Here is a 26086-nt window from a genome sequence, read left to right as displayed (position 1 = left end):
ATGTTTTAATAGAAGATGATTTGCTCCAAACTTAAAGCATGACCATATATACATGAAATAATTGAGACAAATTATGTATGTTTTGTATTGAAATAATGAAGTGAGATACATATAATTAGCAGTTAAATACAATTTTAAATTTTAATATAAATGATTTACTTTAAATTTTATTATTGAAAACTGATAATTTGTATATGATTAATGAGGAATAATAGAATAAATAAATAAGAATTGATGAGTGTATATGTATATATATATACACTAAGGATCATTTATGTTACATTTGAATCTGTTATAAATAACCAAATGAGAGTTATATAGACAAACATAAAATATTTAATAAAGATAAAAAATTATATTTTATTTAATGTATATATATATTAACATATTTGTACTTTCTTTTTAACCTCAATATTATCATATAGGATCATTCATGAAAAATAATAAAATGAATAAATTATAATTAATTAATTTATATATTTAAAAGGTCATACAACAATGGAATAATAAGAATTAATATTAATTTAGTATTTATAATTTAAATATTATATAAAAAAAGTACAAAAACTGTTAAAAAGTTGATATACAAAGAAATCTTTCAAAATATAAATTAGATTTATTATAAAAATTATAACTTTCTTTTTTAATCAATGTCAATAGAAAAAAAAATACTTTATAAAGTTCTATATTATATTTCTTTTTTTCAAATAACTAATATTTTTATTAATAATAATATTAACATATACTAATTAATTTTAAATTTTCAAATAGTTTAAATATTATTATATAGTTTTTTTATCATAATATTTGTCTATATTTTATATGTGACTCAGAAATTTTATATTATATCAATATGTGTAATTTTAATTAATATAAAGATTTATTTTTATTTTCAATAAAATTATTCTTCTCTTTTACTTTCTATTTAAATCTTAATTCAAAATTTTAAAATATATAAAGTATATAAAATTTACATATAAAAATTTATTTATCTAATTTTTCAATCTATTTATATTTGATATTATTCAATATAATATAATTTTATTATTTTATATTTAAATTGTAATTTTATAATATTAATATATACTAATTACAATATAAACAAATTTCTGTGACATATAAATATATTTACTAATCTATAATTAAATTTTTTATAATAATATTTATAATATTTAAAGTCACATATAAATTATTTTTAACTATTATATTTATTTTTTATAGATTATTTATTTTTAAAATAATCAAAATTTCATTTAATATTTTTTATCTTTCTGTTATATTAAAAATAATTAATTTAATATTTAAAGTATAATTATTTTAAAATTAAATTATATATATATTTAATTAATAAATATACGATTCAATAATAAAAGATAAAATTATGATACTTGATACATAACAATAGTTTCAGAAACTCAAAATAGGTTTATTTAATAAAAAAATTATTTATTTTTATCTTTAAATTATATGCTGTATAATTTAATAAGATAAAATAAGATATATAATTTTATTCCTTCAATAATTTTTGCATTAAAATATTTTAAATATATTAAAATTTATTTTTTTTATTAAGAATCCTTATGTTGTGATATGTATATATATATGTTAAATTATTACAAATTAATTATAAGAGTATTTTTAAACTTTCTAAAATTAAATTTATAATTTATAAATTTAAATTATATTTGAGTTTAAACCTTTTACTTTTAAAGTTAATTTATAAATATTTAAAATTATATTATAAATCTTTGTATAACATATGAAATCATTGTATTGGTAATAATATTAAGATATACTAATTAATTTTAAAATTTAAAAATATTTTTAAATTTTATAGAATTAAATCTATAATCTTATAAATTCAAATTTTATTTGAGTTTAATCCTTTTACTTTTAAAATTAATTTAAAAATATTTAAAGGTATATTCTAAATCTTTATATAATATATGAAATCATTTTATTAGTAATAATATTAATATATACTAATTAATTTTAAGTTTTAAAATAAATTGAATATTATCATAAATATTTTATAGATTTATTTTTTATTTTATAATTATTAATTATAATATTATATTATAACATAATAATTTATCCGTGCATTGCACGGGTCACCTATAAATCTTAATTGAAAATTTAAAATATATAAAGTATCTAAAATTTACATATAAAAATTTATTTATTTTATTTTTTAATGTATTTATATTTTATATTATTTAATATAATATTATTTTATTATTATATTTTTTATTATTTAAATTATAATTTTATAATATTAATATATACTAATTATAATATAAACAAATTTGTGTGACATATAAATATATTATTAATTTATAATTAAATTTTTATAATAATATTTATAATATTTAAAGTCACATATAAATTATTTGTAATTGTTATATTTATTTTTTATAGATAATTTATTTTAAAAATAATTAAAATATTCATTTAATATTTTTTATCTCTCTCTTATATTAAAAATAATTAATTTATTATTTAAATTATAATTATTTTAAAACTAAATTATATATATATATATATTTAATTAATAAATATATGATTCAAGAACAAGAGATTAAATTATGGTACTTAATACATAACAATAGTTTCAGAAATATAAAATAGATTTATTTAATAAAAAAATTAGTTATTTTTATCTTTAAATTATGTGTTATATAATTTTATAAGATAAAATAAGATATATAATTTTATTCTTTCAATAATTTTTGCCTTAAAATATTTTAAATATATTAAATTTTTTTATTAAGAAGCCTTATGTTATAGTATATATATATATACATGTTAAATTATTACAAATTAATTATAAAAGTATTTTTAAACTTTATAGAATTAAATTTATAATTTATAAATTTAAATTATATTTGAGTTTAAACCTTTTACTTTTAAAGTTAATTTATAAATATTTAAAAGTATATTATAAATCTTTATATAACATATAAAATATTTTATTAGTAATAATATTAATATATATTAATTAATATTAAAATTTAAAATAATTTAAATATTATTATAAATATTTTATATAATTATTTTTTATTTTATAATTATTAATTATAATATTATACTATACAATAATAATTTATACGTGCATTGCATAGGTTACCTTCTTAGTACATATAAAATTGATTATGGCTATGATCAAACTGATTTTTAAAATACCCAGTTTAGCACCTCTTTATCGTCTTTTATTTTACGTCAAAAATAAGACTTGGGGCTAAGACAAATCGGTAATTCAAAGTTAAATAGATAGGGTTAGTGGTAAAAATGCGACACATAACAGGCTTTTTTATTTAAATAATACATTTTTAAAAACAAATTCTTAAAATAAGGTTTATGCTAAACTATTTCTGTGTCTGGAGCTTTTTTTGCCAAGTTAGCAGTAGTATCGCAACGATAGCAAATTTTTATTATTATTTTAATAGAGTATCGTTTCAAAATTACTGATACTATGCTAGCCACAAACACTTGTCAACACTGCACGAGTATCGGACAAAGTGAAACGATAACATATTTTTATAATTATTTTAATATATTATCGTCGTCTAGCATTCGAAACTCATATTTTTTTAATCAATTTTAATACTATCGTTGCAGATTAACCGATACTCAATATTTCAAAAGCAACAAAAAATGACTTATAATCAATTTTAGAGAGCGGTTCAATTTTAACCGCTCTCATAAGTCATATTTAGAGAGCGGTTCAAATTGAACCGCTCTCTAAAATTGAGTTATAAGTCATTTTTCGTTACTTTTGAAATATTGAGTATCGGTTAATCTGCAACGATAGTATTAAAATTGATTAAAAAAATATGAGTTTCGAATGCTGGACGACGATAATATATTAAAATAATTATAAAAATATGTTATCGTTTCACTTTGTCCGGTACTCGTGCAGTGTTGACAAGTGTCTGTGTCTAGTATAGTATTGGTAATTTTGGAATGATACTCTATTAAAATAATAATAAAAATTTACTATCGTCTATACATGTGCGATACTACTGCCAACCTGATAAAAAAAAGTCCCAGACACAAAAATAGTTTATCATAAACCTTATTTTAAGAATTTATTTTAAAAAATGTATTATTTAAATAAAAAAGCCCACATAACATGACACATAAGTTTTGTGCTTCGAATATCGATAGTCTTCGAGGATTGCTTGAGCGTGCCAGTTTGTGTAACCACGATGACGGACGCAGAAGATGCCGTACGACGCCGTAATGCGGTGGCAGATTATCGAAAGAAACTTCTTCAGCACAAGGAATTGGAATCCAGAGTGCGATCCGGTTCGTCTCTCCATTTCTCCATCTATTTCATTTTTACTTGTTCTGCAAAGGCTCATAGTTTTAGGGTTTTGTAATCATTGATTATTACACTGCTTCATTAGGTTTTATATTTTTGGGAGAGATGAAATTATTTTTCTTTATTTTACATCTGTTTCTGGAAATTAGGGCAATGTTATGAACTGGATCTATAGTTAAAATCAACTGCGATCATTTCGTTCGATTTAATAAGTTAATTCCTGGTTGAGCAATGAAAACTCGATTAAGTTCTTGGTCAGAGACGACAGGGGCGTAACTGTTGATGACTAAACCACAATCTGTTTTAGCCCCATACCATTCTAAAAAAAAAAATCCTTTTATCTTATGATTTTAAGATGAGTTTCATTCAAATTATTCTTTATTATGGCACAACAACTTCCTTTCGTGGTCAATTTATGGACTTGAATCTTCATAGACGAGCTCGGTGACTATGGGTTTGAATGTCATATTGCAGTCAGGGAGAATTTGCGAGCTTCAAAGAAAGAGTTCAATAAAACTGAAGATGATTTGAAGTCTCTTCAAAGTGTTGGGCAGATCATTGGCGAAGTTCTAAGGCCTCTTGACAATGAACGCTGTAATTTGTGTCCTTCTATTTTCATACTTGAATGATATCCCATCTGTTTCCTGATCGATACTAACTTAAGAGTAAATCAATGGTTACATAATTTGTTTATTATTGTTTTCTCAGTGATAGTTAAAGCAAGCAGCGGTCCCAGATATGTGGTTGGCTGCCGTAGTAAAGTGGATAAGGAAAAATTAACTTCTGGGACAAGAGTGGTTCTTGACATGACAACACTCACCATAATGCGTGCTCTTCCTCGAGAAGTAATTCATTGCAGTTTATTCTTCCTAATATTTCATTTTATGAATGTGTTGTTATAGGCTATCTACTTTGTTTTTTCATTTCTGCAAATCATCAGACTTTTTTCTATCCCTTCTGGTCACTATTGTCTCTGTCGTTTGAGTTGCCAGGTTGATCCAGTGGTTTACAATATGCTGCATGAAGATCCCGGTAATGTCAGTTACTCAGCTGTTGGTGGGTTATCTGATCAGATCAGGGAATTGAGGGAATCAATTGAACTCCCTCTGATGAATCCTGAGCTCTTTCTTCGGGTTGGAATTAAACCTCCAAAGGTGATTAACTGCTTGCTTCACTTGTGCACTTTCTAGTCCCCAACCTCTTAGTGTAAATCCACGTTTTAAAAGCTCTTGTCATCTGAATTTCTACATTTTTTTGGGTGAAAATGTGTTTTTTAATAGCCTCGCTTTTAAATTTTACATTTGATCAGCATCCTTTCAATTCTCATCTTTCAGGGTGTTCTCCTTTATGGGCCTCCTGGTACTGGTAAAACATTGTTGGCCAGGGCAATTGCCAGTAATATAGATGCTAACTTCCTAAAGGTCAGATTATCTTTCTTTTATCACTTTTGTGTTGTGTAGTTTTCCTTGTTAAATATATTTTTATCTTGCCTTAAACTATGATGTAGGTTGTTTCAAGTGCTATTATTGATAAGTACATTGGAGAAAGTGCCAGGTTAATAAGAGAGATGTTTGGTTATGCACGTGATCACCAGGTGAGATACTTGTGTTAAGTTGTCTTCATATAGGTTTATATATGCTTATTGAAAGTAATTCTAATTCTATACTTTGTGATTAGCCCTGCATCATTTTTATGGATGAAATCGATGCCATTGGTGGTCGTCGTTTCAGTGAGGGAACAAGTGCAGATCGTGAAATTCAGAGAACACTAATGGAGCTGCTTAATCAACTTGATGGATTTGATCAACTTGGGAAGGTATATTTTATTCCATAATTTGATTTATCTTTGAGTTAAAAAAAGCTATAACCGGACGTTATTTTACAAAATTGATCCCTTATTGCAAACTCCCAAGGATAAGGAACATTCTGCTTTTGTCTTTGTTTATTTATTTATTACTATTATTATTACTATGTGAAGGTAGTGGGTGGTAAATCTGTGATATTCCTGTAATAATTCCAATTCATTTATCTTATTATTTTTCCCTTGTCAAACTGTGTTATGCTGGTAAAAATGAAAATATCCAGTATGATATGATGCACAAGTAATCAAATAGATTTATTTTTAAAAAATTATGAGATGGATACAGCTATATATATATCAAATAAAACATTTATATTCATTCAGTAGGAAGGTAAAATTAACCGGTGTCCATTATAACCCATGCCCCATCTCTTCCCCTTCTCCCCTGCTTTTTTGGTGTGTGCGGAAGTTTGATGCAAATGGTTTTGCAAAAATGAGATTGCAAGAGTGATAATATGCTTTGAGGGAGTAAATTGGTGAGGACAAGCCTGTAAACTACTTTTCATATGCCTAACTCTTTCAGATGGTTACTTTACTTAATTGAATCGGTTCTAATGTCTTGAATTTCAAAAGATGCAATTGTCAATTGTCTCATGAATCAGAATATTTACAAATGAAATCTGCACTGATCATTTATTAAACAATTGAACGAACCGTTATTCATGGCCTTTACTTTTTGGTGACATTGTAGTTGTAAATTGAAAACCAATTTTGTACATTCTTTTTAAGATATGGAGTATTTTATTTGACAGTTCATTCTTTTATGTGATATAATTCAAATGGAAATAATGTAAAAGCATTGGACCTTTCCTCATTTATGTATTCTTATGGATATGGTAATTATTTTTTCTACAAATGACTGTTAAGCAAAACTCTAATGGTGGATTTTTTATGACTTTGCTGCCTACATTTCTGTCATAGGTTAAAATGATAATGGCAACAAACCGACCTGATGTACTTGACCCTGCTCTCCTGCGTCCTGGGAGATTGGATAGAAAAATAGAAATTCCACTGCCAAATGAACAATCAAGGATGGAAATTCTTAAGATTCATGCTGCTGGAATTGCTAAGCACGGTGAAATAGACTACGAAGCAGTTGTGAAGCTTGCAGAGGTGAGTGCAGGTGGCTTGGGTTGGTTTAATTAATTGTTCATACGTGTCTGATGTATTGCCTGTTGCAAATTGCACAGGGATTTAACGGGGCTGATCTTCGAAATGTCTGCACGGAAGCTGGAATGGCAGCAATTCGTGCAGAGCGTGATTACGTGATCCACGAAGATTTTATGAAGGTTAGCTGTTTAGGAGTAATCTTTTCTTTGTATTGATCTACAAAGGTTCTACCTTGTCACTTACGGGGATTATTTTGTTTCTTACTTTGGTTGCAGGCTGTTAGGAAACTGAACGAGGCAAAGAAACTTGAATCTAGTGCACACTACAGTGCTGATTTTGGTAAAGAGTAGAATCTACTGCAAAATTCTTGCAGAGCCATGGATATCGAGGCAGTGCATCTCGAGTTGGAAATACCTTGTGCAAGTTATTCATTCGTAAAGCTAAGTGTGTTGTCCCCTTTGGGCTGTGACTTGTGCTGTCCACATTCTAAATTTGGAAGGATAACTTGTCAAACAGTGAATGGATGTTCAATTGATTTGTATTATCGTTGTTCCTCTTTTTGTTTCTGGATTGTAGAAGTGCGGCTCACATATTTATACTAGGCCTTGGCACCTTTTATATAAAAAAAATTAAAATTTCTATTTTTACATATTTACTTTATTGCCAATTTATTGATTATTTTTATATAAAGAAAAAAAAAATTAGAATATTAACCTTGTTAGTTATGACTACGCTTTTCTAGATATTATGTTAGTATGCAGAGACATTCTCAAACAATTTGTCACGTGTTTGATGTCTGACGAATGGAGGAATAACGGGCCGTGTTATTGACTTCATAAATTCAAAAATGGATATGTGAAACTTTTCACAATTTCAATTAGCTTAGATAGAAGTTCTATAATATACGTTATTGTATTACTTTGGGTAGTTTTTGTCTATATTTAATTAAAGTAAGTATATTTTCATTATAATAGTGCTGTACCCAAGAACTTCTCTTGACAAGGCAACTATCAGGGTCGGGTGTTTCTGTCATCAGAATAGGCCAACAGAGAATGATAGCGACACATAGCTTGTAACCCTCTTTTGTCGTGAAAAAACTAAACTCTAACATAAGGCCTGCACAAAATAACCGTTTTTAAGCCCAAAACAAAGCCAAATCTGCATCGATTTAAAATAATGTCACGTATTATTATTTTAATTTGCTCTGGATTCCAATTCATTTTATAAGCTGATACAATGCGTGAATACCGTCGAATGTTGGGATTTCATTTTCTATTCCATCTAGGCTATGAATACATGAAACATACACTAGTCTCTCGTGTATCAATTTTGGTACCTCAAGCACAGAAATCTATAGCAGGTTGTGTTCAGCGGCCACATTTAAAGTAGTTTTTTTTTTGCCAACCAGATTTAACTAAGTTAAAATATGCGAGCGAAGCATTTTAATACAGGTGGTGTATTTGTTTATATGTATTTTTGCGTTAGTCATTGCGTAGGCTGAGATTTTGCCGAAAGACGCTTCATTCATACAATTAATATGAACTCCGTTAACATGGTGAGAACATCTGGCGACAAGTCAACAATTTAAAATAAATCTAAAATAGAATTATTAGTAAAGCTAGCCTGCATACAAAATATTAAACTAACTTCTTGATGTTACTTGTATAACTAAAGAGCTGATGAGACTAACAGCTATGGGTAGGAGAGCTCAATCTTTACGATATCTCGCCCAAAAGCCCTTCTTCCTGGCAGAATCATTCACAGATAGGGAACGGCTCCACTTGGTTCCCAATGAAAAATGCCGCCTCAAGAAGGGCTTTCCAAATGAACTCTTCCTCGTACTGGAGCTTGGCTCCATTTTTGAAACTATATCTTTTTGGCGATCAAAAACATCTAACCCACTATCTAGGTAGCTGTCAACTACTCGGTTTCTTGATATCTTGTAGTTCTTGGCCCTAATCTCTGATTCAGTTCTAGGACCTTTTTTGGATAACTTTGATAATTGCTTCTCTCCAACCATACAAATAGGACAAGCTGGATCATAACTATCTGCCTCTGATGTCATAGTTTCCAAGCATTCTGCATGATACACGTGACCACAAACCAGTACAGCAACAACTGAGAGGTCACTGCTGGCAATAAATTTCTGGCTGCTCCACGCAGATCTCTCAGTCAAGAGCTTGGAGCAAGCCCCACAAGATTGCAAATCCATGGAGGGAGAATACGAAAACCTGCCACTAGTTCCACTTATCTTGTGACGACCTGAACCTAAATACTCACTGTCAAAAGACCACCTTTCCTTTTGCGATGAAGCCACCAGCTCAGAAAAGGTCCGCATAGACCAGCCATCAGATGACCCACATTGGGATCCTGTAGCTATATCATTGCTGCAATTGGAGAGTACAAACGATGGCCTTCCTTCAGACATTGAGTTGTCAGGTGATTTCAAACCCAGAATCCGACTATCAGAAATTTGTCGCAACAGCGGGTGTCCTGGAGAGCGATGAGCCCATCTGGATGGTGTTGAGTTAGGAAGATTGTGATAATTATGATTAGGCATTGGATCTGTTGTAGGTGTTGAGAAAACTGAAGGTATTGAAAATGAAAGATTTGGAATTGAAGACTCGGCAATCTCTGATGATTCAATCAGAGTCTTCACCTAAAGAGAAAAGTATAGCTTAAGACTGAGGTCAGTGCTACACAATAAAAGGTTTGTAATTAAGATGCTAGGCAGTTCTTATGTGTCAAATTTAGCAGTTCAAAACTCACCACTGCAGAGCAATTACTTGACAAGGATAGATCTGCAACAAGCACAGAGAGGTAGAACAAAAAAAATCAATGCCTGAACAAAAAAATGCAGTAACCACGGAACCAGGGAGCATAATTACTTGGATAATGTGAAGCAACGCGTGCAATCATTCTATACAAGCCATACTAGAAAACCTTATACCAGATGGGAAACAAACAGCAGAGTAAAAGCAAAGAGAAAGGCAATACATGATATAAAGAATACTGGTTTGAAAGAAGGATCTGTTGCATACAAAATAAAATTATAAAAGAAGAAAAATCTAGACGAGTAAGAATGAAAAAGTGGGTTTTTCATTTAAAAAAATGAATATAAAAAGAACAATAATTGATAAAGGAGCTTTGAAGTGATGCAAGTGCACAACCCCACCCTTAAACAGTGAAGAGAAAGAAACCTATTGATGATCAAGCCACACTTGCATTGATCCTTACTTCACACCCCCTTGTCAGTTAGAGGGTGAAGTTATCCAGTCTAAAAGACCTGAGAAATTTCTAGAAACCACTACTATGCATCATTATTAATGAGTATAGTGAAAGGTAGACAGGAAAAAGGTCCAAAGTCAAATTTGGCCAGAGAGCTTAACCAAAAATTTACCTATTGCCTCAGTTGGAAATGTGAAGCTTAAGGAAGTAAGAATAATAAATCTAAAGATAATAGCCAAAAGAATTCGTCCAGTCGCAAAATCTTTAAAAAATTGGGGTACTTTAAATTGTCATGAGCTAATGTTCCAGTAAAATCCACAAACGAACAACCGAATTAAGATTTACCAGAAGAGGGAGTCATCAGACTTGTAACCAAATGCTCACGAACAGGGGACTTCTGAGACATTGGTGTTACAGAATTCTCCAGGGTACTCCCCCCATCAGATAGAGTGCCTCTTTCAGAACTTAATTTTAACTCCATGCTGACATTTCTGCTGATTCTGTGAGATGCATGAGAGGAAGGATCCTCAATTTCACCAGCAACACGGCCCCAACTATCCCATCGGAAACTCCATGATGGTGAGCATACGGCATTTCTATGTAAGCCTTCACCTCCAGCTCTGTTGGGAATAGTATGATCCTTCGCAGCAACACAACAAGCCGATCCCATGATAACTGCTGACATACACGACAGTCAATCTAACTTGGAGACACAAAGACTAATCACCAAGTAATATATATAGGTAGGTTAAAGAACAGGTAATGAAGAAAACACATTCAATTATAAATCAGAGCCACCTCAATTTTCCAACAAGGGGCCAAAGCTCTAAATAAAAGCACACTCTAATCATCTCAAAGCTGTGCTACTAAATTATATTTCAAATGTTAGAAAGCACTTCTATTGCACCCATGACATGCAAATTAGAAAGAAAATATTAAGAACCTCCTTACGGCCTGAATTTGTAGGGTATGTTTGGACGGACAAGTTGGGAGTAGGGAAGGGAAGGTTAACTCCACAATTCACTCATCAGTATTGGGATTGCTAACTGATAATTTTATCCATAAGACGTGTGGTAGAAAGCAAAAGTCCCAAACCAAAATCTGCACACCACTCACACCCTCCTAGAAACTACACGGTAATAAAAACTCTAATGCACATAACTGTATGTGGTAAAAAAATGATAGTCATGAGACACGTCCCTCTACAGACACCAAAACTTTCTAATTGCCATCAACCATAGAAAAAGTGATTACCCAATAAACTATGAAAAACAGTTACAACCTAACTCGGTCACTGCCAAAGGAATCTAAATGTTCACACTCACTCAGTCGAAAGCACAACACAGAAGTGCACTCCAAAACCAATACTGAGAACTGCTCGATTCCCTACATAAAAAATCCATGAAACTCTCCAAAAACAAATAAAAATTTACTAATAAAATCAACAATAAATATTATAAAAAAAAAAAAACGAAAGGTTTGCAATTTAAAGAAGAACGAATCATCCATAGATGCACAAAATGAGGCAGTAATTTTGCGTGAGATTAGAAGGAGTTTAAAAAAAAATAAAAACTAGGGTTTTGAAGTGCTCTAAAGAGAGTGAATTAATAGAGTCCTAAAAATAGAGAGCATGAAGAAGGAATGTTACCTCTTCAAATCAAAGGTTGTAGTTTCGGAGAAAAAAATGGAAATCATTTGCAATTAGTCATTTTCGGCTTCGTCTTCGTCTTCTGAGTGTTACGGTATTTTGGGTAACGGCGTGGAGTCTCTGTTTAAGGCTTGAAGAGTTGAGCTTCAATCGTTATGACGGAGTTAGGTCATAGACTGCGGACAGAGGATGTTGAATACATCATCTTTCTCTTCCCCGCCTTTATTATTTCTTTTCTGTCTCTTCTTTTTTTCATACAAATAATATCAATCAACTTCAAATCTTCAATCCTGCTATTGCTATCTCTGCTTTACACTCCATTCATTTTTATCAGAAAAAAGTCACCCCATTTCATCTTTGACCCATTCCTATTAATATCTAACGTTCAATAACCTCTATTCACTGAAACTTATTTAATTTTAAATTCAAATTTATTACGATTCCAGTTAATATAAAACTGTTTGAATTATCAGTTTCTTATTTTTATTTTTATAAATTAATACATAAATATTCCTATGAATAATAATTATAATAAAAATTAATTAAAATACACTTGTATACTTTTTCATTCAGTCATTACTTATTATATCAATATTATATGTACGAAAATTGACTTAATTGTTTCAGAGTATAAAATTCAAAATAAAAAAAAATGAAAAGAACGAAAAATTTCTCTCGTTTTTGTTGACAGATAGAATTATATTTTGGTTTTTTAAAAAAGTAACAATATATATTGAAATAAATTCAATTTTTATTTTATTTTGACGGAGTAAATTTTCGTAACAAAAATTATCTCCTGAATTATTAAGAAGAGATGCCTTTAGGTTTTTTAATTAAAATATATTTTAAAGATGTCTGTATACAAATTTAATTTTAATGCATCGTGGATGTAAAAACTTTGTTTTTATTAATTAATTAAAATACACAATAAATATAATTTTAAATTACTGAACATAAAAGTTAAGAATTATTTATGATGAATACTAATATGAAAATTATATTATTTATATATTTTATTTAAACTAAAATAATAATATATGATATCCCGTATAATATTAATTTATAGTTATTCAAATAATAAAATTATTCATATATTTTCATATTAAAACATTATAAGATAATATTGCATGTAAATTTTATATTTATCTTTTTAATATCTAATAAATAAGTGAGATTCTTATTAAAAAACTTGAGTATAATTCACTCCCCTCTCACGCTTAAAATTGGACATCTTCACAGGTAAATTCAAATACATATGTGAATAGGCTAATATTTAAATTTGAGTCTAACTCATTTTTAAAAACTAACTTATTAAAAAAAACTACCTTAATCCTTAAGTAATATTCTTAGTCTATTCCTATCCAATATCGAACATCTTAACAATTCTATTAAAAAAAGAACTTACACGTTAAATCATATGAGAATGTTCTCTCGTTACAGAGCTACGCCCCAAAATTTGATCATCTCATCGATAATATGGCTGACAAAAATGTTTTACTTCTTTAATAAACCTAGCGATCGACCACGTGTAATAATAGATTACTCATCAATAAAACAAAATAGTTAAAATACAGATGAAACGAGGACACAGAAACCAATCAAATTCAATTAAATAATGCCAATTACTTTTTTCCAATGTAATGAAAGAGTATATAAATCAGTTTAGTTTTATTTGAAAAATAATCGAATCAGATTTAATAATTATGGTTAATTTAAGTTTTGTAAATCTTTCTCAAAACCAAACTGAACCATTCTAACAAGATCTTAGTAAGCTGAGTAGTTTAATTCGCATCATTAAATTGAAGTCGGGTTATCTCTTGAAAAGGTAAAACATATATATATTAAACATATGAACCAAACTCGTGTGTTCAGTGGGGGTCTCATATTACTTCTCTCTCACTCTCTCTCCCCATAACTATACATAAGTATAACGTGTGTAATAATGTAAAAAATTACATCGGTCGTGTCTCTATTTAAAAGCATGATGATGTTAAATAACATTCTTCAGAGAGAACTAGACTTCATTTGAACAGTGTTTTATTGTGTTTGGGTGTTGGAGATGAATAATTATACCCAAGCACACAAATCATTTCATATTTATGTAATTTTGATTTTCTAATTACAATTAATTGTACTTTGATTTATTTTTTTTCACGTTTATATTTTGATTTTGCCACCAAACATTTTTCATTTTGAATCAACCTCTTTTTTATTGGCACTTTCCCCCCTAAAGTAATACAATGAAGTTGACTATTCAAATTCAATGAAATACAAAGGCATACATAAATTATGAATTTACTAAAATAACATATCTAGATTTTTTCACAAAAACTGTTACTTGCACTTGTACTTACAACAAGACCACATCTGAGTTACCTTATGTTGATGATAATTAACTTTTGGATTCTAGATTCCTGCCGATGCTGAGGCAGTTTTCAATACCCAGCATTAGGTAAGAAAACACTGGACATGGGACAGATTCTCATATTTAGTATATTTAATATCCATTTAAAAACAAGTTATGAAAAAATAAAATAAAATAATACATATACATTATTTTGCTTGAGAGAAAGATTGATAATGGTACAATAATGGAACAGTAACTATTAACCATATTCATCACATGGCATACATTGCATCTCTCACAATATAGCAGCACCTTTTATCTCACCCATCATGTTTTCCCCGGGAGCGCCTCTACTCAATTCCGGCTGATTTTCTGATTTTTCTCACCTTGATTGATCCTCACCGCATTGGCTTCGCCAATCATTGTCACCGTGATCTTAGACCCGTCGAGGACAATGGAAGTAATGCCTTTACAAGTTACAAATAATTTCATCTCCTTTTGCCTGACCATGAACTGAGCAGTTTTACTGACGCTTGAGTCTTCTGCAATACCCAAGTCCGTCAGAAATATTAGTACTTCCCAACAACAAGCAGAGAAAGTCTTAAACCAAAATGAATAAAACGTAAATAGTACTGAAGCATGCAAGCAAGGATAATAAATGACTTTAGAAGTGGCGTCATAATTTCACAGTGTCAGAATGCTATAGCGTGAAAGTAGTGTACGATTACATCATTAATCTGAAAAATAGACAGCAATTGGGAATTCATAATTACAAATTCCAGAACAAGAATGATTTACTACGATAAAGTATTGTCTCACATATTCCCCATCGGTGTTAGCACATCTTGTTCACCGTGTTCCGAATCTATGCCCTCCCAAAGTGAACAAAATGCAGAAATACGTTCAGAAGTACAAGCTTCACCTGTACTTATATTGCACAATTATTCAGTTCAACCTAGATTTTTGTTCTCAGTAAACAAATACTCGAGAGTACAGAAATCACAACTTGAAGAGAGGAGAAATAACAGACTGCAATCAAATCCATGCTATATGCACCCTAATCCCAAATACCCAATGCTATTCACCAAATTTTACCAAAAGACAACATTTACTCAGCCCAAAACAAAATGCATACATCTAAGAGTCAGTTAGATGGGGGAGGAGAAGGTGCTTAATAGCAAGCTAGCTCATTCTGGAAACGAGTATGCTAAGGCTATTCATGATCTCTAGCATTTTCCTTAAGCCATATCAAGCATCAATTTCTGATATCAACAGGCTTTGTAGTGGTGACTGCTTTATTTTTAATATTACTTAACCTGAAGTGAGAAACAGATGGTTCAATCAATCCAAGGTTTATGATATATCAATATTCCATAAGGACTGGTCTACAAAGTTGTAATTAGTAAAGAAAATGAAGTCTTGAAACAAAAAAATAATTATCCTGGTCAAAATAGCACATGAAATTGTTAAACGAGTAGACGAACTTTGATTGGAATGTGCAACCGTGCTGGAAACAGCATGATCCACTGTGAATCCAGCTTATTGATGTATCTTCGCTTTTGTATTACTCGAATTTAAGATAATAAACAAATAAGGGAGAGTGCCTTGAAAATAGAGAGAGAGAGAGAGAGTAAAAACCTTGAAACGGCTCACGAACTCAATGTACAGCACACACATCATCAGTCAAGCCATGGCCAAAAAGGGCTGACCAAAGGAAAAATCAGATCTGAGCTGAAGTCACGGTCTACAATTGGCTTTGCTTTGCCGAATTCTGAGTACTGTTTACTGCATTACACCGGGAAGTTAGCAGATAACAATGATCATGAAGTTTGCGAAGCTAAAACTAATTCTGAGAGTTACTGTAAGATAATTTAGTGGAACTAATTTAGAACAGAAGGTATCTGATATTATTAACAACATAGTTTCTTTTCTTAAGCATAAAATTTGAAACTGAAACAACATGATGAAAAATTATCTAATAATTAAAAGCACTTGAAATCTGTATGTTTATAATATACAGAAATTGAAAGTCGAAATGCATGGAACAGGTTATATGAAGCGCAATACAAGTTTCCAATTTAAGATTTGCATACAAAAAGCTTCTGAAGGATAGAATAGTGTTTATCAAATTGCTCATACTTACCAATGCAATCTTCCTCAAGTGCATCTTATAACAGAGCCTACTAAATCTGAGTGTGCTGTTTGTGATGCTTGCAAGTGTGTGAGTTTCTTCTTTGATCCATTTTGACCATTTCTTTGTAGTAGCTCACTATCTTCTGATCTAATTCATAATATTCTTCCATTTTACTCATTCGCTTCAAATCCAAGTCAATAAAATATACCTAATATAGATCAACTTGCGGTTAAACTAAGATATAAGATGTAACAAGCATTACAGTTGTTAATCTTGTTTTATAAAGATAAAGAGAATAGAATTATTAACAGTGGAAATAATGTACTGTCATATTCACAGAAGATGTACTGATCCATTTTAGAATGAGTTGATGTACCGAAAAACAACTTTTGTTTTTATTGAAGTGTAATTCACAGAAGATTTTATATCATTTTTATCAAACAAATTCCTGAAAGACCTTTTACAGTAGCTTTTTAACCGCACCTACAGGATGGCAGCTTTTGAAAACCAACACCATTCCCAAATAAATCATGCAATGCACTTTCTAACTTTGCAAAATAAATAAACAAATAATAAAATTGTGAAGGCCTTCCTACCTTGAAATCGAAGGTTTGCTTAGTACTCTCAAGATATACATTGTTGCATACAGATCCAGAATCCCCCTCTTTCCTTGGTCTAAAACATATCATCAAACTGCAGTCTTTTGCAGTTGTTGCTATCAGGTAGTCCTTTACAATTCTCAAGCTTGAATCCAATGAGGCAGAATGCAAAGAGGTATATCTTTTCAGTTGTTCTTCACTCAATTCTCTGCATACCATGCACTGTTGACAAGTAATGTCATAATATGCATGGATGGCTCCTTCTATGTCAACATTATCAAGTTTCTGAACCTCCAGGAGCCGATCAAGGACTCCCGATTTCTGCACTGCCTCAGCAACAAGAGTAAGCAAGTTCTCTGTACATAGACCATCATCAGCTTGAAAGACAGATTTAAGTGCATCTTCAAAAGCTTTAGCAATACAAAAATTTGTATCTTCTGCACCACCTCCCAGACTACCAAATATGAGAGAGCCATTCATAAATACACGGAAATTGTTTTGAGGTGTAGTGAAGAGATCCTTGATAGCTTTACGAATTCTTTCCTTTGATCCGGCAAACAGATCAAGTGGATTGTATTCACTTAGCAGTGATATCTGCAAACATAATGGATAAACCTATATCTCAAATTTAAGGGTTAAAAAACATAGTATATATTTAAGTGAATTTATAACAACATCCATCAACAGAACAACAGATTAAATTATGAGACTAAATGATATGACGACCGGAAGAAGTATGCCATGCACAATGCAGCAACTGACTGAAGCACCATCAAAGGTCAAATTTGTGTATGGCGTACCTCTCCTTGATGCAATTTCAGAGCTTGGTGCATTTGAAAGCGAGTTATCCTCCTTTTGATAGCAGTTCCTTCAGATATGAATCTTGAAAGAGGAAGAAATCCACATTTGGGCTACTTGTTCGAAACAATACTTAAAATGTTAACACCAAGCGAAAGAGCGAGTTGGGGGTGTGGGGGGGGGGGGGGGGAGCAAAAGTTGACTATCAATTTAAAATTTATAAGTTTAAACTAAGTAGTTGTTGAACAAGGGTGCAAAAAAAGAAACAAGCAACCAAAAGATTAGTAATGTATGACATAATGGAGAGCATACCTTTATCTCAACAGATATGCAGGGGATGGATCCTGGGTTACCTGAAATGAAAAGGGAGCTTGCAACAGAACTTTCAATTGTTTTGCAGATGTGTTGTGGAGTCAGAAAACTAAAATCATGGATTTACTAAACGAATATTACAAGGGATAACATCCAAAATGAAAGGGGGCATAAATTAGGGTTTTCTTGTTTGAGCAAAGATTAAGCAGCAAAATAGCATACTTAAAAGGTTAATAGCACGTTCGGTTTCTGTTCCACCACTTTACCTTACTTTTCTCCCACTAACAGTTTGCATATATTGCAAGTTTGCAACAACATATGGCACATGTTTGTATTCTGACCCAACCGAGGCATCCAATCATGCACTGTAGCCAGTAGCTAAGGTTCATACTAATTTCTCTCACTTCTACAGATAGATGATTCTCAGCAAGGTAATATAAAATGTTAACTGAAAGAAACACAAGGTTCATAGGCTGCATATTCCACAATTTTACATGTATAAGGGGAAAAAACAATTATTATTTGAACTGAAGAAGAAAAGAGGGTTCAATCGATGAAGTGATGAACGTCCAGTGTTACATACTAATACTAAGATGCTAGAAGCAAGTCCACAGAGACACCTCAATACCATGAGTGAAGAGTGAATGATCAGACATGAGAAGCACAGAATCGCGATGCATGTTGACCTGTGCTGTATCAACTCTCCAAGCAGGTCGTTGACAAATAACATTCTTTTCAACTAATTCAAGAAATTCCCTGGAGACCCGAACAAGCATCTAACAAAGCATCAAAGAATAAGTGAGAATGAGAGATGAAAATCTAACGATCTCACTTACATAACATCTTAACATGGTTTGTTTAAGCTTATTTTGAAGAAATGATTGTTTACTATTGCCATTGGTGAAGTATTAAAAAAGGCATCGACGAATGAGAAGAGATACCCCAGCATCAACAAATTTGGAACCGAGCAATGGCTTCATAACGTGGTGGACGAAGAGTTGGCATGCAATTTCATTGTCGGGAGATGAAATGAGTTGATGAACATCTTTCCAGAGGAGGCGTTCGTGCGCAGTCATGGCAGAAGGGCTCCTCTTACTCATAGCCTCTGCGCCATTCCTCGGAGCCTTACGAATGCGCATTACTTTCCCAATCTGCCAAAACACAAACACCATTAAACAATTCAATTCGATTCAATACAGAGAATTGAGAATAGAAAGAAGAACGCACAAACGGAGGAGATGATCCGGTGTAGGCGAGAACAAGATTAGCAGCTCCTTCGCCTCTGTAAACCCACTCTGCTGCGTCATTTTCCCTTAAAATCACCTCCATCCAACAACGTTTGCCTGAAATCAAACGACGATGATCGTTCAAGCATTTCATCGAACGCTCCAAATCAATCAGAGAAAGAATTTCAAATACCTAAGAACTATAATTCAGACAGAGGAAACCAGGTGCCTACTGCCCGCACTTCCAGTAATTGCGGCTCAGATCCTTCACGTTGCTTTAACTGTAACATAAAATTTAGTAATTTTACACAATTTTGGTCGATCCAATTGAAGATAAAAAATAACTCCACTAATTTACACACAACTTTCATGTGGACCGTTCAGTATGGCCCTAACAACCCAACATAATATTCTGCCTTCTTATTGCCTAATTTCAATATTTCAACCACATTTGGATCCCAAACATACACACATTAACGACATTGAAACTACTTCACTAATTTTTAGAAATAAATTGGACATGATTGTTATTTTTAACCCTGGAATTTCAATTTATTGCCATTTGAGCTAAAAATTTCTTTTACTATATTATATTAATTCTCATCACATGAAATTAAAAGAAACATCAACCTTTATAAATTTTCTCTAAAGAAAATGGTAAGGAATAAGATGATCAATTATTATATGAGTCAATCATATGTTATTTCTTACATGTGATTCGATTACATCTTAACATTTGATTAACTCATCGTTTTATGTAGTTTAAACTTTTAACTGCACTCGTTGCGTTAAACTTCATATTAATTTCAGTGGCTGAATCTTAAATTGCCAATAAAGCTCTTCAGACTAAAGTATACCCTACGGGCGTGAATTCCTCGAAAAATTAGTGCTCTGGATATAATAGGAGTCTGTATCGGCTTTTCTACAGAAGTTCACGGTACTTGTTAATAATTTGTTTGAATTTCCTCAACTAAATATTCTTGATGAAGATTAAAAAAGAAGGCTCGTTCATTTTGGTTAAAGAAGAAGGCTTATGAAGCTTGGTGGAGTTGACTTTCAGAATGATTCATTGAGGCATGGTTGACTCCATTCCAGAAAGTGAAAACCCATTTGTATTATTGAAAAAATAAGTAGTGATACAAAGTTGAAGAGAACATTAACTCACCTGGTGGATTGTTAAGGGTTGAGTACAAAGTTAAAAGGAGCATTGACTCACCTAGTGGATTATTGTTGAGGGCTCTAGCAAAATGTAAGTGATAAATACTTCCAGTATGCCAGAGAGAGTTATATTTTGGTTTTTAAAAATAGATGTTTCGTTTAATTTAATTTCAAGTAACAATACATATTGAAATAAATTCAATTTTTATTTTATTTTGACGGAGTAAGTTTTCGTAACAAAAATTATTTCTTGAATTATTAAGAAGAGATGCCTTTAGGTTTTTTAAATTAAAATATATTTTAAAGATGTCTCTATACAAATTTAATTTTAATGCATTGTGGGTGTAAAAAATTTGTTATTATTAATTAATTACAATACACAATAAATATAATTTTAAATTACTGAACATAAAATTTATTAATTATTTATGATGAATACTAATATGAAAATTATATTATTAATATATTTTAATTAAACTAAAATGATAATATATGATATCACGTACAATATTAATTTACAGTTATTCAAATAATAAAATTATTCATAATTTTTCGTTCGTGTTTTTTTTTTTTTTTCTGTTGAAATGCAACAAAAACAAAAGATCTGGACCAAGGCCATTTTTGCCATGTTTCAAAATGTGATACGAGGAGCGAGGGGTTTTCTTTGGCTAGCAATGTCACTTCAGTTTTGTCATGTGATATTCATTCATGATCGTCAAGAATAAATAGAGCACAATCATAACAAAGAATAAAACGTATGATTCATATGCTACAGTTGGTTGGTTATTAGAAGCATAGATCAATTAAATGCAATGATACGTGAAGAAAACACAGCATTGAACAGTAATGATTATTTTCATATTAAAACATTGTAAGACAATATTGCATGTAAGTTTTATATTTATCTCTCTAATATCTAATGAATAACTGAGATTCTATTAAAAAAGAACTTACACGTTAAATCATATGAGAATGTTCTCTCGTTACAGAGCTACGCCCCAAAATTTGATCATCTCATCGATAATATGGCTGACAAAAATTTGTTTTACTTCTTTAATAAACCTAGCGATCGACCACGTGTAATAATAGATTACTCATCAATAAAACAAAATAGTTAAAATACAGATGAAACGAGGACACAGAAACCAATCAAATTCAATTAAATAATGCCAATTACTTTTTTCCAATGTAATGAAAGAGTATATAAATCAGTTTAGTTTTATTTGAAAAATAATCGAATCAGATTTAATAATTATGGTTAATTTAAGTTTTGTAAATCTTTCTCAAAACCAAACTGAACCATTCTAACAAGATCTTAGTAAGCTGAGTAGTTTAATTCGCATCATTAAATTGAAGTCGGGTTATCTCTTGAAAAGGTAAAACATATATATATTAAACATATGAACCAAACTCGCATGTTGAATTACAAATTAAAACAAGTGGTGACTGGTGATTACTGATCATCATTATAAGATTAGTGCCCATTAATTTAAAATAAATAATTTTTAATAAAATTGAGCATAATTAAAATATATTAAAAATGATTTAAATTGTATACTGTTATCAAATGTTTTATTTTTTTAACTTTGAAATAATTAATCCCCAAATGTGGTGGTTGTCAAAACATGAGAGAGTTGGAGCGATGTTATTGAGTAGCTGTCGGGCAGTGAAGAAGTGGCGCTAAAAACCAACGGTTCCGGTGCGCTTAGCGATTCTGTGGTCTGCGCCTGCCTTTGAACAAACAAACGAAGAAGATGTTGTGCTGTCCAAAATTCAAAAATGGTTAATTATCCAAACGAAACGTTGCAGCCCTTTAAGCTCTCTCTTTCTATCTCCAGGACAAAAAACAAGAGGCATCAAAATGAGCCAAATCCAAGGACTAGCAAGAATATCTCAATACACGATGTTGACTCAATTTTACTCCCGATTTTAATTTCGTATAACTCATCCTAACTCAAAATCTTATTGATTCTTACGAGTTAGGTCAGCAGTGGACCAGATTAGACCATTAATCTACAAATTTCTATAACTTTCTGGATTTTTATTTATTTAAACTATTTTTTTATATTAAGTTAAACGTTGATGTTAACAAATAAGAAATAAATAAAAAAACTAATAACACATTGATAATTTGACAAAAAAAAAACGTTGATAATGAAATTTTTCGTCTCATAGTCATATTAAATACTAAATAACCATATATAATATGTTAATGTAAAAAATATAATAATATTAAGATATAGTATAAACTTAATAAATTCATATAAATATTGTACATGTATATTAAATATCATATTATTATTAAATTATAAAGAATTTGTTTAAAAAAAAGTAAAACTATAAATTATTAGTAAGCATGGTAATTTATACTAGATTGTCAAGATAAAATGAGTAAAAACTCCAAGTGCTAAAATAATTTTGTATATAAATCCATAAATTTTACCATCTATCTGGTTCTCTGTTGCGCCAATGCAACGGATTTTGAAAATTAAAAAATACGATCAGTGGTTGTTGTAAATAAATTCTTTTAAGTAATATTTTGATTCTCACACAATTGATTTTCGCTTGAAAACTAACTGTTTTTCATATCATGTAAAAGTGACAAGGCTGGAGTGCTCTTTTAATAGCAAAATCTAAAGATTATGTTGAAGCTACTATACGTTCGAGCGTTACTAGCCTACTTATGTTTAAGTTTCATTTATAAGCCGAATAAAGTAAATTTTTTATATATTAATCGATGTGTGTTATTATTTAAAATAGTTTTTTACATTGCAAATATTTTAACACAATTATTTTACATCTACGTGTTAATCACTGAAAATAAAACTGCAGCAAACAATTGTGCGTCAAATTTAATTTTTATATTAAAAATCAAATATTTTTTATAAGTTTAAAATTATTGAATTTAAAATATCAAATAATCGTCGAGTAATAATTCAATAGTAACATACATACTATATAAATAAAATGAAAAGTAACAATAACAAGTCCCTTGTTAAAAGCAAACACATTACACACCATAGATACACTAACAACATATATAAACTGCACTAGACACTCTCACCGAAATCTCTTTTTCCACAATATTGGACAAGAGTGATTAGTACTAATGACCTAACACAAAGGAGCAGGGCACCATGTCATTTTCATTAAGCACTTCACTAGTTCTGATTATGTATATCCCACTTAATATTGCCCCACCCTAAGAACTGTACCAATATGTAGTTTTTTACTAACTCATTGACTCCACCAAGAAGCAACTCCAAGAGAACAAAGTACCACCAACCAAACAATGGACACACAATTTTACTTCTTTTGTCCGAGAAAATTCACCATTGAAAAATGGGTTGGTTAAGGCAGTGCATATTCATGAAATTTTGTGCACTTGTTAGATAACAATCCCTTTCATAGGACCCGGTGGTGGTTGTGTTGTTGATGATGTTGATGATATCATTCAGTGACTGAAGCCTTTGGCTAAGCTCTCCCATCTGGGCCCTCAGAACCGAATTCTCTGCCTCAACATTCAGATAGTGTTGTGTGGTGATGTTTATGCTCGTCAGAATTTCCCTGTTGTCCTTTGTGAGCTGTGACACCTGCTTCGTTAAATCATCCAAGTGATTCTGCTTCCGCATCCGAGATCTTCTTGCTGATTCTCTATTTGATTGCTTTCTCTTGTTCCTCCTTTCATCATCAATCAGAACCTGCAATTCTTCCTCAGAGCCTGAGCTCTGAATTTTGGTGGACGTGGAGGAGTTTCCACTTGATGAGGCCATGAAATATTACACCGAGACCCAAAAAAGAGAGACTGTCTCGTGGGAATTTATTAATTTATTTATTTATTCCAGTTGCAAAAACTAAGATGAAAAATTAAACCTAATAAAGACGCAGGACCCCGAAACGCTAACAATATACACCTGACTTGGACATATACTTATCACTAAGTTACATAATAATATGTGACATAAAAGTGGAGATTAACGAAAAAACATAGAACCAGTAGAGAAACACAACAGAGAAAGATTGAACCAAGTGGGTCCTGCGCCTGAAGGAGGAATTGATCATAAACCCGGAACGAAGGATTTCACTGAGAACTGGAAACATTAATGTGAAACATGAACATACAGATATTCAGAAATCAAGATTCAAAGGAAGAAGCTTTTTTTTTTAATGAGAGATAAGCATAGAGCAAAATCAGTACCCCTCAGATATAGATTACCAACAAAAAGAAATGGGTTTTGGGTCAAATTCCGAAATCAACCACACCCATCAAAGATTAACAAGGGAAGGACGGAAAATTAAACTAAGAGATAGAAGTTGAAGAGGTGTAAAATGATAAAGGAAGAGAAGGGGAAGTGGTATAGGTAAGTAGGGAGGAATATATAGAAGGGGTTGACGGGGACAGACAGAAAGAGAGACAGTGAAAGAAAACAGATATTAAAGAAAAGATGGAAAAGTAAATTAAGGATGGAAGACAACGGTGGAAAAAGCAAAAAGCATCGGAATCTCCTCCAAGGTTTGGTAGAACAGAAGCATTCTAACCATTAGAAATTAATAAATTATTACTTTAATCATTTTTTAAAAACTTAATAAATTTAATGTAATTTATGAGTTACTATATTTTTTATCGTGCTAATTTTTATCGTTGGTAAATTTAATAATACTTCAAAAAATTATCTACATTACATTATTTTTCTTAATCGTATTATTTTAATCGTTTTAACACCCAATGGTTTATATCTCTTAAATTTTATTTTATTTTATTTTATTTCTTTTTAATTTTTCCTAATATATAGAAATTCTATTTTATATCAAAAAATAAGTTTTGACAAATAGTAGACAGTAGAAACGAAAGATAAAATAAGAAGAATCTTCAATACTCTTTTAACTGATAGTTTATAATTTGGACTACGTTATGACTTATTTTGAAGGGATGTTTAATATTTAGATTATTATTTTTTTATCTATACCTATCATGTATGTGGTGTTTTATTTTATTGCATTGTCTATAAAAAAGAATTGAATAACCAATCCAATATAATATTGTAAAAGAATATAACAAACAATAATGAATTGGACGTTGCATTCAAAATAATCTAAAACAAACCAAGAGAAAATTTAATAGTTAGATTAAATGACATTAATTTAACAAAATATTTAAATGAAACTGCTAATACTCTAAAACAATTACATACAAAATATTTTTATTTATTTTTACAATATTCTTCGATTATTATAAGTTTTAGAATATTTATACGACTCCTCCCAACAATATTAAGCATGTGGACTTCAGAGTGTGTTTGGTCAAAGAATGAGTAGGCAGTGAAATGAAAAACGAAGGTAAA

At 30.5% G+C, this 26086-nt stretch overlaps 4 protein-coding genes across 9 annotated transcripts; 1 reads left to right on the top strand and 3 right to left on the bottom strand.

The window, feature by feature from the left end:
• Nucleotides 1-4135: 4135 nt before the first annotated feature.
• Nucleotides 4136-7940, top strand: LOC113864642 (26S proteasome regulatory subunit S10B homolog B). 2 transcript variants are annotated; one of them, XM_027498600.1, is made up of 10 exons: nt 4136-4308; nt 4799-4918; nt 5033-5169; nt 5317-5478; nt 5659-5745; nt 5832-5918; nt 6002-6139; nt 7106-7297; nt 7375-7473; nt 7570-7940. In XM_027498600.1, the coding sequence occupies exons 1-10, from the start codon at nt 4209-4211 to the stop codon at nt 7642-7644; spliced, it is 1197 nt and encodes a 398-aa protein (XP_027354401.1). In that variant the 5' UTR covers nt 4136-4208; the 3' UTR covers nt 7645-7940. The 2 variants fall into 2 exon arrangements, with proteins under 2 accessions (XP_027354401.1, XP_027354402.1); XM_027498601.1 differs by lacking the exon at nt 7106-7297 and having other exon boundaries at nt 7570-7899.
• An 863-nt stretch (nt 7941-8803) lies between these two features.
• Nucleotides 8804-12468, bottom strand: LOC113865245. 4 transcript variants are annotated; one of them, XM_027499675.1, is made up of 5 exons: nt 12171-12344; nt 11321-11388; nt 10868-11197; nt 10064-10095; nt 8827-9953 (listed from the first exon to the last, which is right to left on the bottom strand). In XM_027499675.1, exons 3-5 carry the CDS (start codon nt 11190-11192, stop codon nt 9003-9005), a joined length of 1308 nt encoding a protein of 435 aa, XP_027355476.1. In that variant the 5' UTR covers nt 11193-11197; nt 11321-11388; nt 12171-12344; the 3' UTR covers nt 8827-9002. The 4 variants fall into 4 exon arrangements, with proteins under 4 accessions (XP_027355475.1, XP_027355476.1, XP_027355478.1 ...); XM_027499677.1 differs by having other exon boundaries at nt 10868-11200; nt 11321-11380; XM_027499676.1 differs by having other exon boundaries at nt 11321-11380.
• A 2183-nt stretch (nt 12469-14651) lies between these two features.
• On the bottom strand, nt 14652-20000 carry LOC113864758 (inositol-pentakisphosphate 2-kinase-like). 2 transcript variants are annotated; one of them, XM_027498828.1, is made up of 10 exons: nt 19780-20000; nt 19588-19703; nt 19302-19511; nt 18989-19136; nt 18361-18401; nt 18051-18161; nt 17248-17844; nt 16661-16859; nt 16156-16302; nt 14652-15059 (listed from the first exon to the last, which is right to left on the bottom strand). In XM_027498828.1, exons 2-8 carry the CDS (start codon nt 19687-19689, stop codon nt 16701-16703), a joined length of 1368 nt encoding a protein of 455 aa, XP_027354629.1. In that variant the 5' UTR covers nt 19690-19703; nt 19780-20000; the 3' UTR covers nt 14652-15059; nt 16156-16302; nt 16661-16700. The 2 variants fall into 2 exon arrangements, with proteins under 2 accessions (XP_027354629.1, XP_027354628.1); XM_027498827.1 differs by lacking the exon at nt 19780-20000 and having other exon boundaries at nt 19588-19767.
• Nucleotides 20001-23642: 3642 nt separating this feature from the next.
• LOC113866376 (bZIP transcription factor 11-like) lies at nt 23643-25087 on the bottom strand. The gene has a single exon (XM_027501275.1). The coding sequence runs from the start codon at nt 24515-24517 to the stop codon at nt 24074-24076; it is 444 nt and encodes a 147-aa protein (XP_027357076.1). The 5' UTR covers nt 24518-25087; the 3' UTR covers nt 23643-24073.
• Between the last annotated feature and the right edge of the window lie 999 nt (nt 25088-26086).

This window comes from Abrus precatorius, unplaced genomic scaffold (assembly GCF_003935025.1).
Source record: "Abrus precatorius isolate BTA unplaced genomic scaffold, Abrus_2018 Scaffold4, whole genome shotgun sequence".
Taxonomy (NCBI): domain Eukaryota; kingdom Viridiplantae; phylum Streptophyta; class Magnoliopsida; order Fabales; family Fabaceae; genus Abrus; species Abrus precatorius.
Note: the sequence above shows the minus strand (reverse complement) of the source record. Positions and strands in the feature narration are given on the sequence as shown.

What these genes read in the sequence shown, in the direction of transcription:
- LOC113864642 (XM_027498600.1), top strand. Translation starts at nt 4,209, where the DNA reads ATGACGGACGCAGAAGATGCCGTACGACGCCGTAATGCGGTGGCAGAT. An exon ending in GCCTCTTGACAATGAACGCT is followed by an intron (nt 4,919 to 5,032) that starts GTAATTTGTGTC and finishes TTGTTTTCTCAG; the next exon opens with TGATAGTTAAAGCAAGCAGC. An exon ending in GTTATGCACGTGATCACCAG is followed by an intron (nt 5,919 to 6,001) that starts GTGAGATACTTG and finishes CTTTGTGATTAG; the next exon opens with CCCTGCATCATTTTTATGGA.
- LOC113866376 (XM_027501275.1), bottom strand. Translation starts at nt 24,517, where the DNA reads ATGGCCTCATCAAGTGGAAACTCCTCCACGTCCACCAAAATTCAGAGC.
- LOC113864758 (XM_027498827.1), bottom strand. Translation starts at nt 19,740, where the DNA reads ATGAAATGCTTGAACGATCATCGTCGTTTGATTTCAGGCAAACGTTGT. An exon ending in GCATATCTGTTGAGATAAAG is followed by an intron (nt 18,162 to 18,360) that starts GTATGCTCTCCA and finishes TCGAACAAGTAG; the next exon opens with CCCAAATGTGGATTTCTTCC. An exon ending in TGAAATTGCATCAAGGAGAG is followed by an intron (nt 17,845 to 18,050) that starts GTACGCCATACA and finishes TTATGTTTGCAG; the next exon opens with ATATCACTGCTAAGTGAATA.
- LOC113865245 (XM_027499674.1), bottom strand. Translation starts at nt 11,192, where the DNA reads ATGGGATCGGCTTGTTGTGTTGCTGCGAAGGATCATACTATTCCCAAC. An exon ending in TCTGATGACTCCCTCTTCTG is followed by an intron (nt 10,096 to 10,867) that starts GTAAATCTTAAT and finishes TGCTTGTTGCAG; the next exon opens with ATCTATCCTTGTCAAGTAAT. An exon ending in CAAGTAATTGCTCTGCAGTG is followed by an intron (nt 9,954 to 10,063) that starts GTGAGTTTTGAA and finishes TTTTCTCTTTAG; the next exon opens with GTGAAGACTCTGATTGAATC.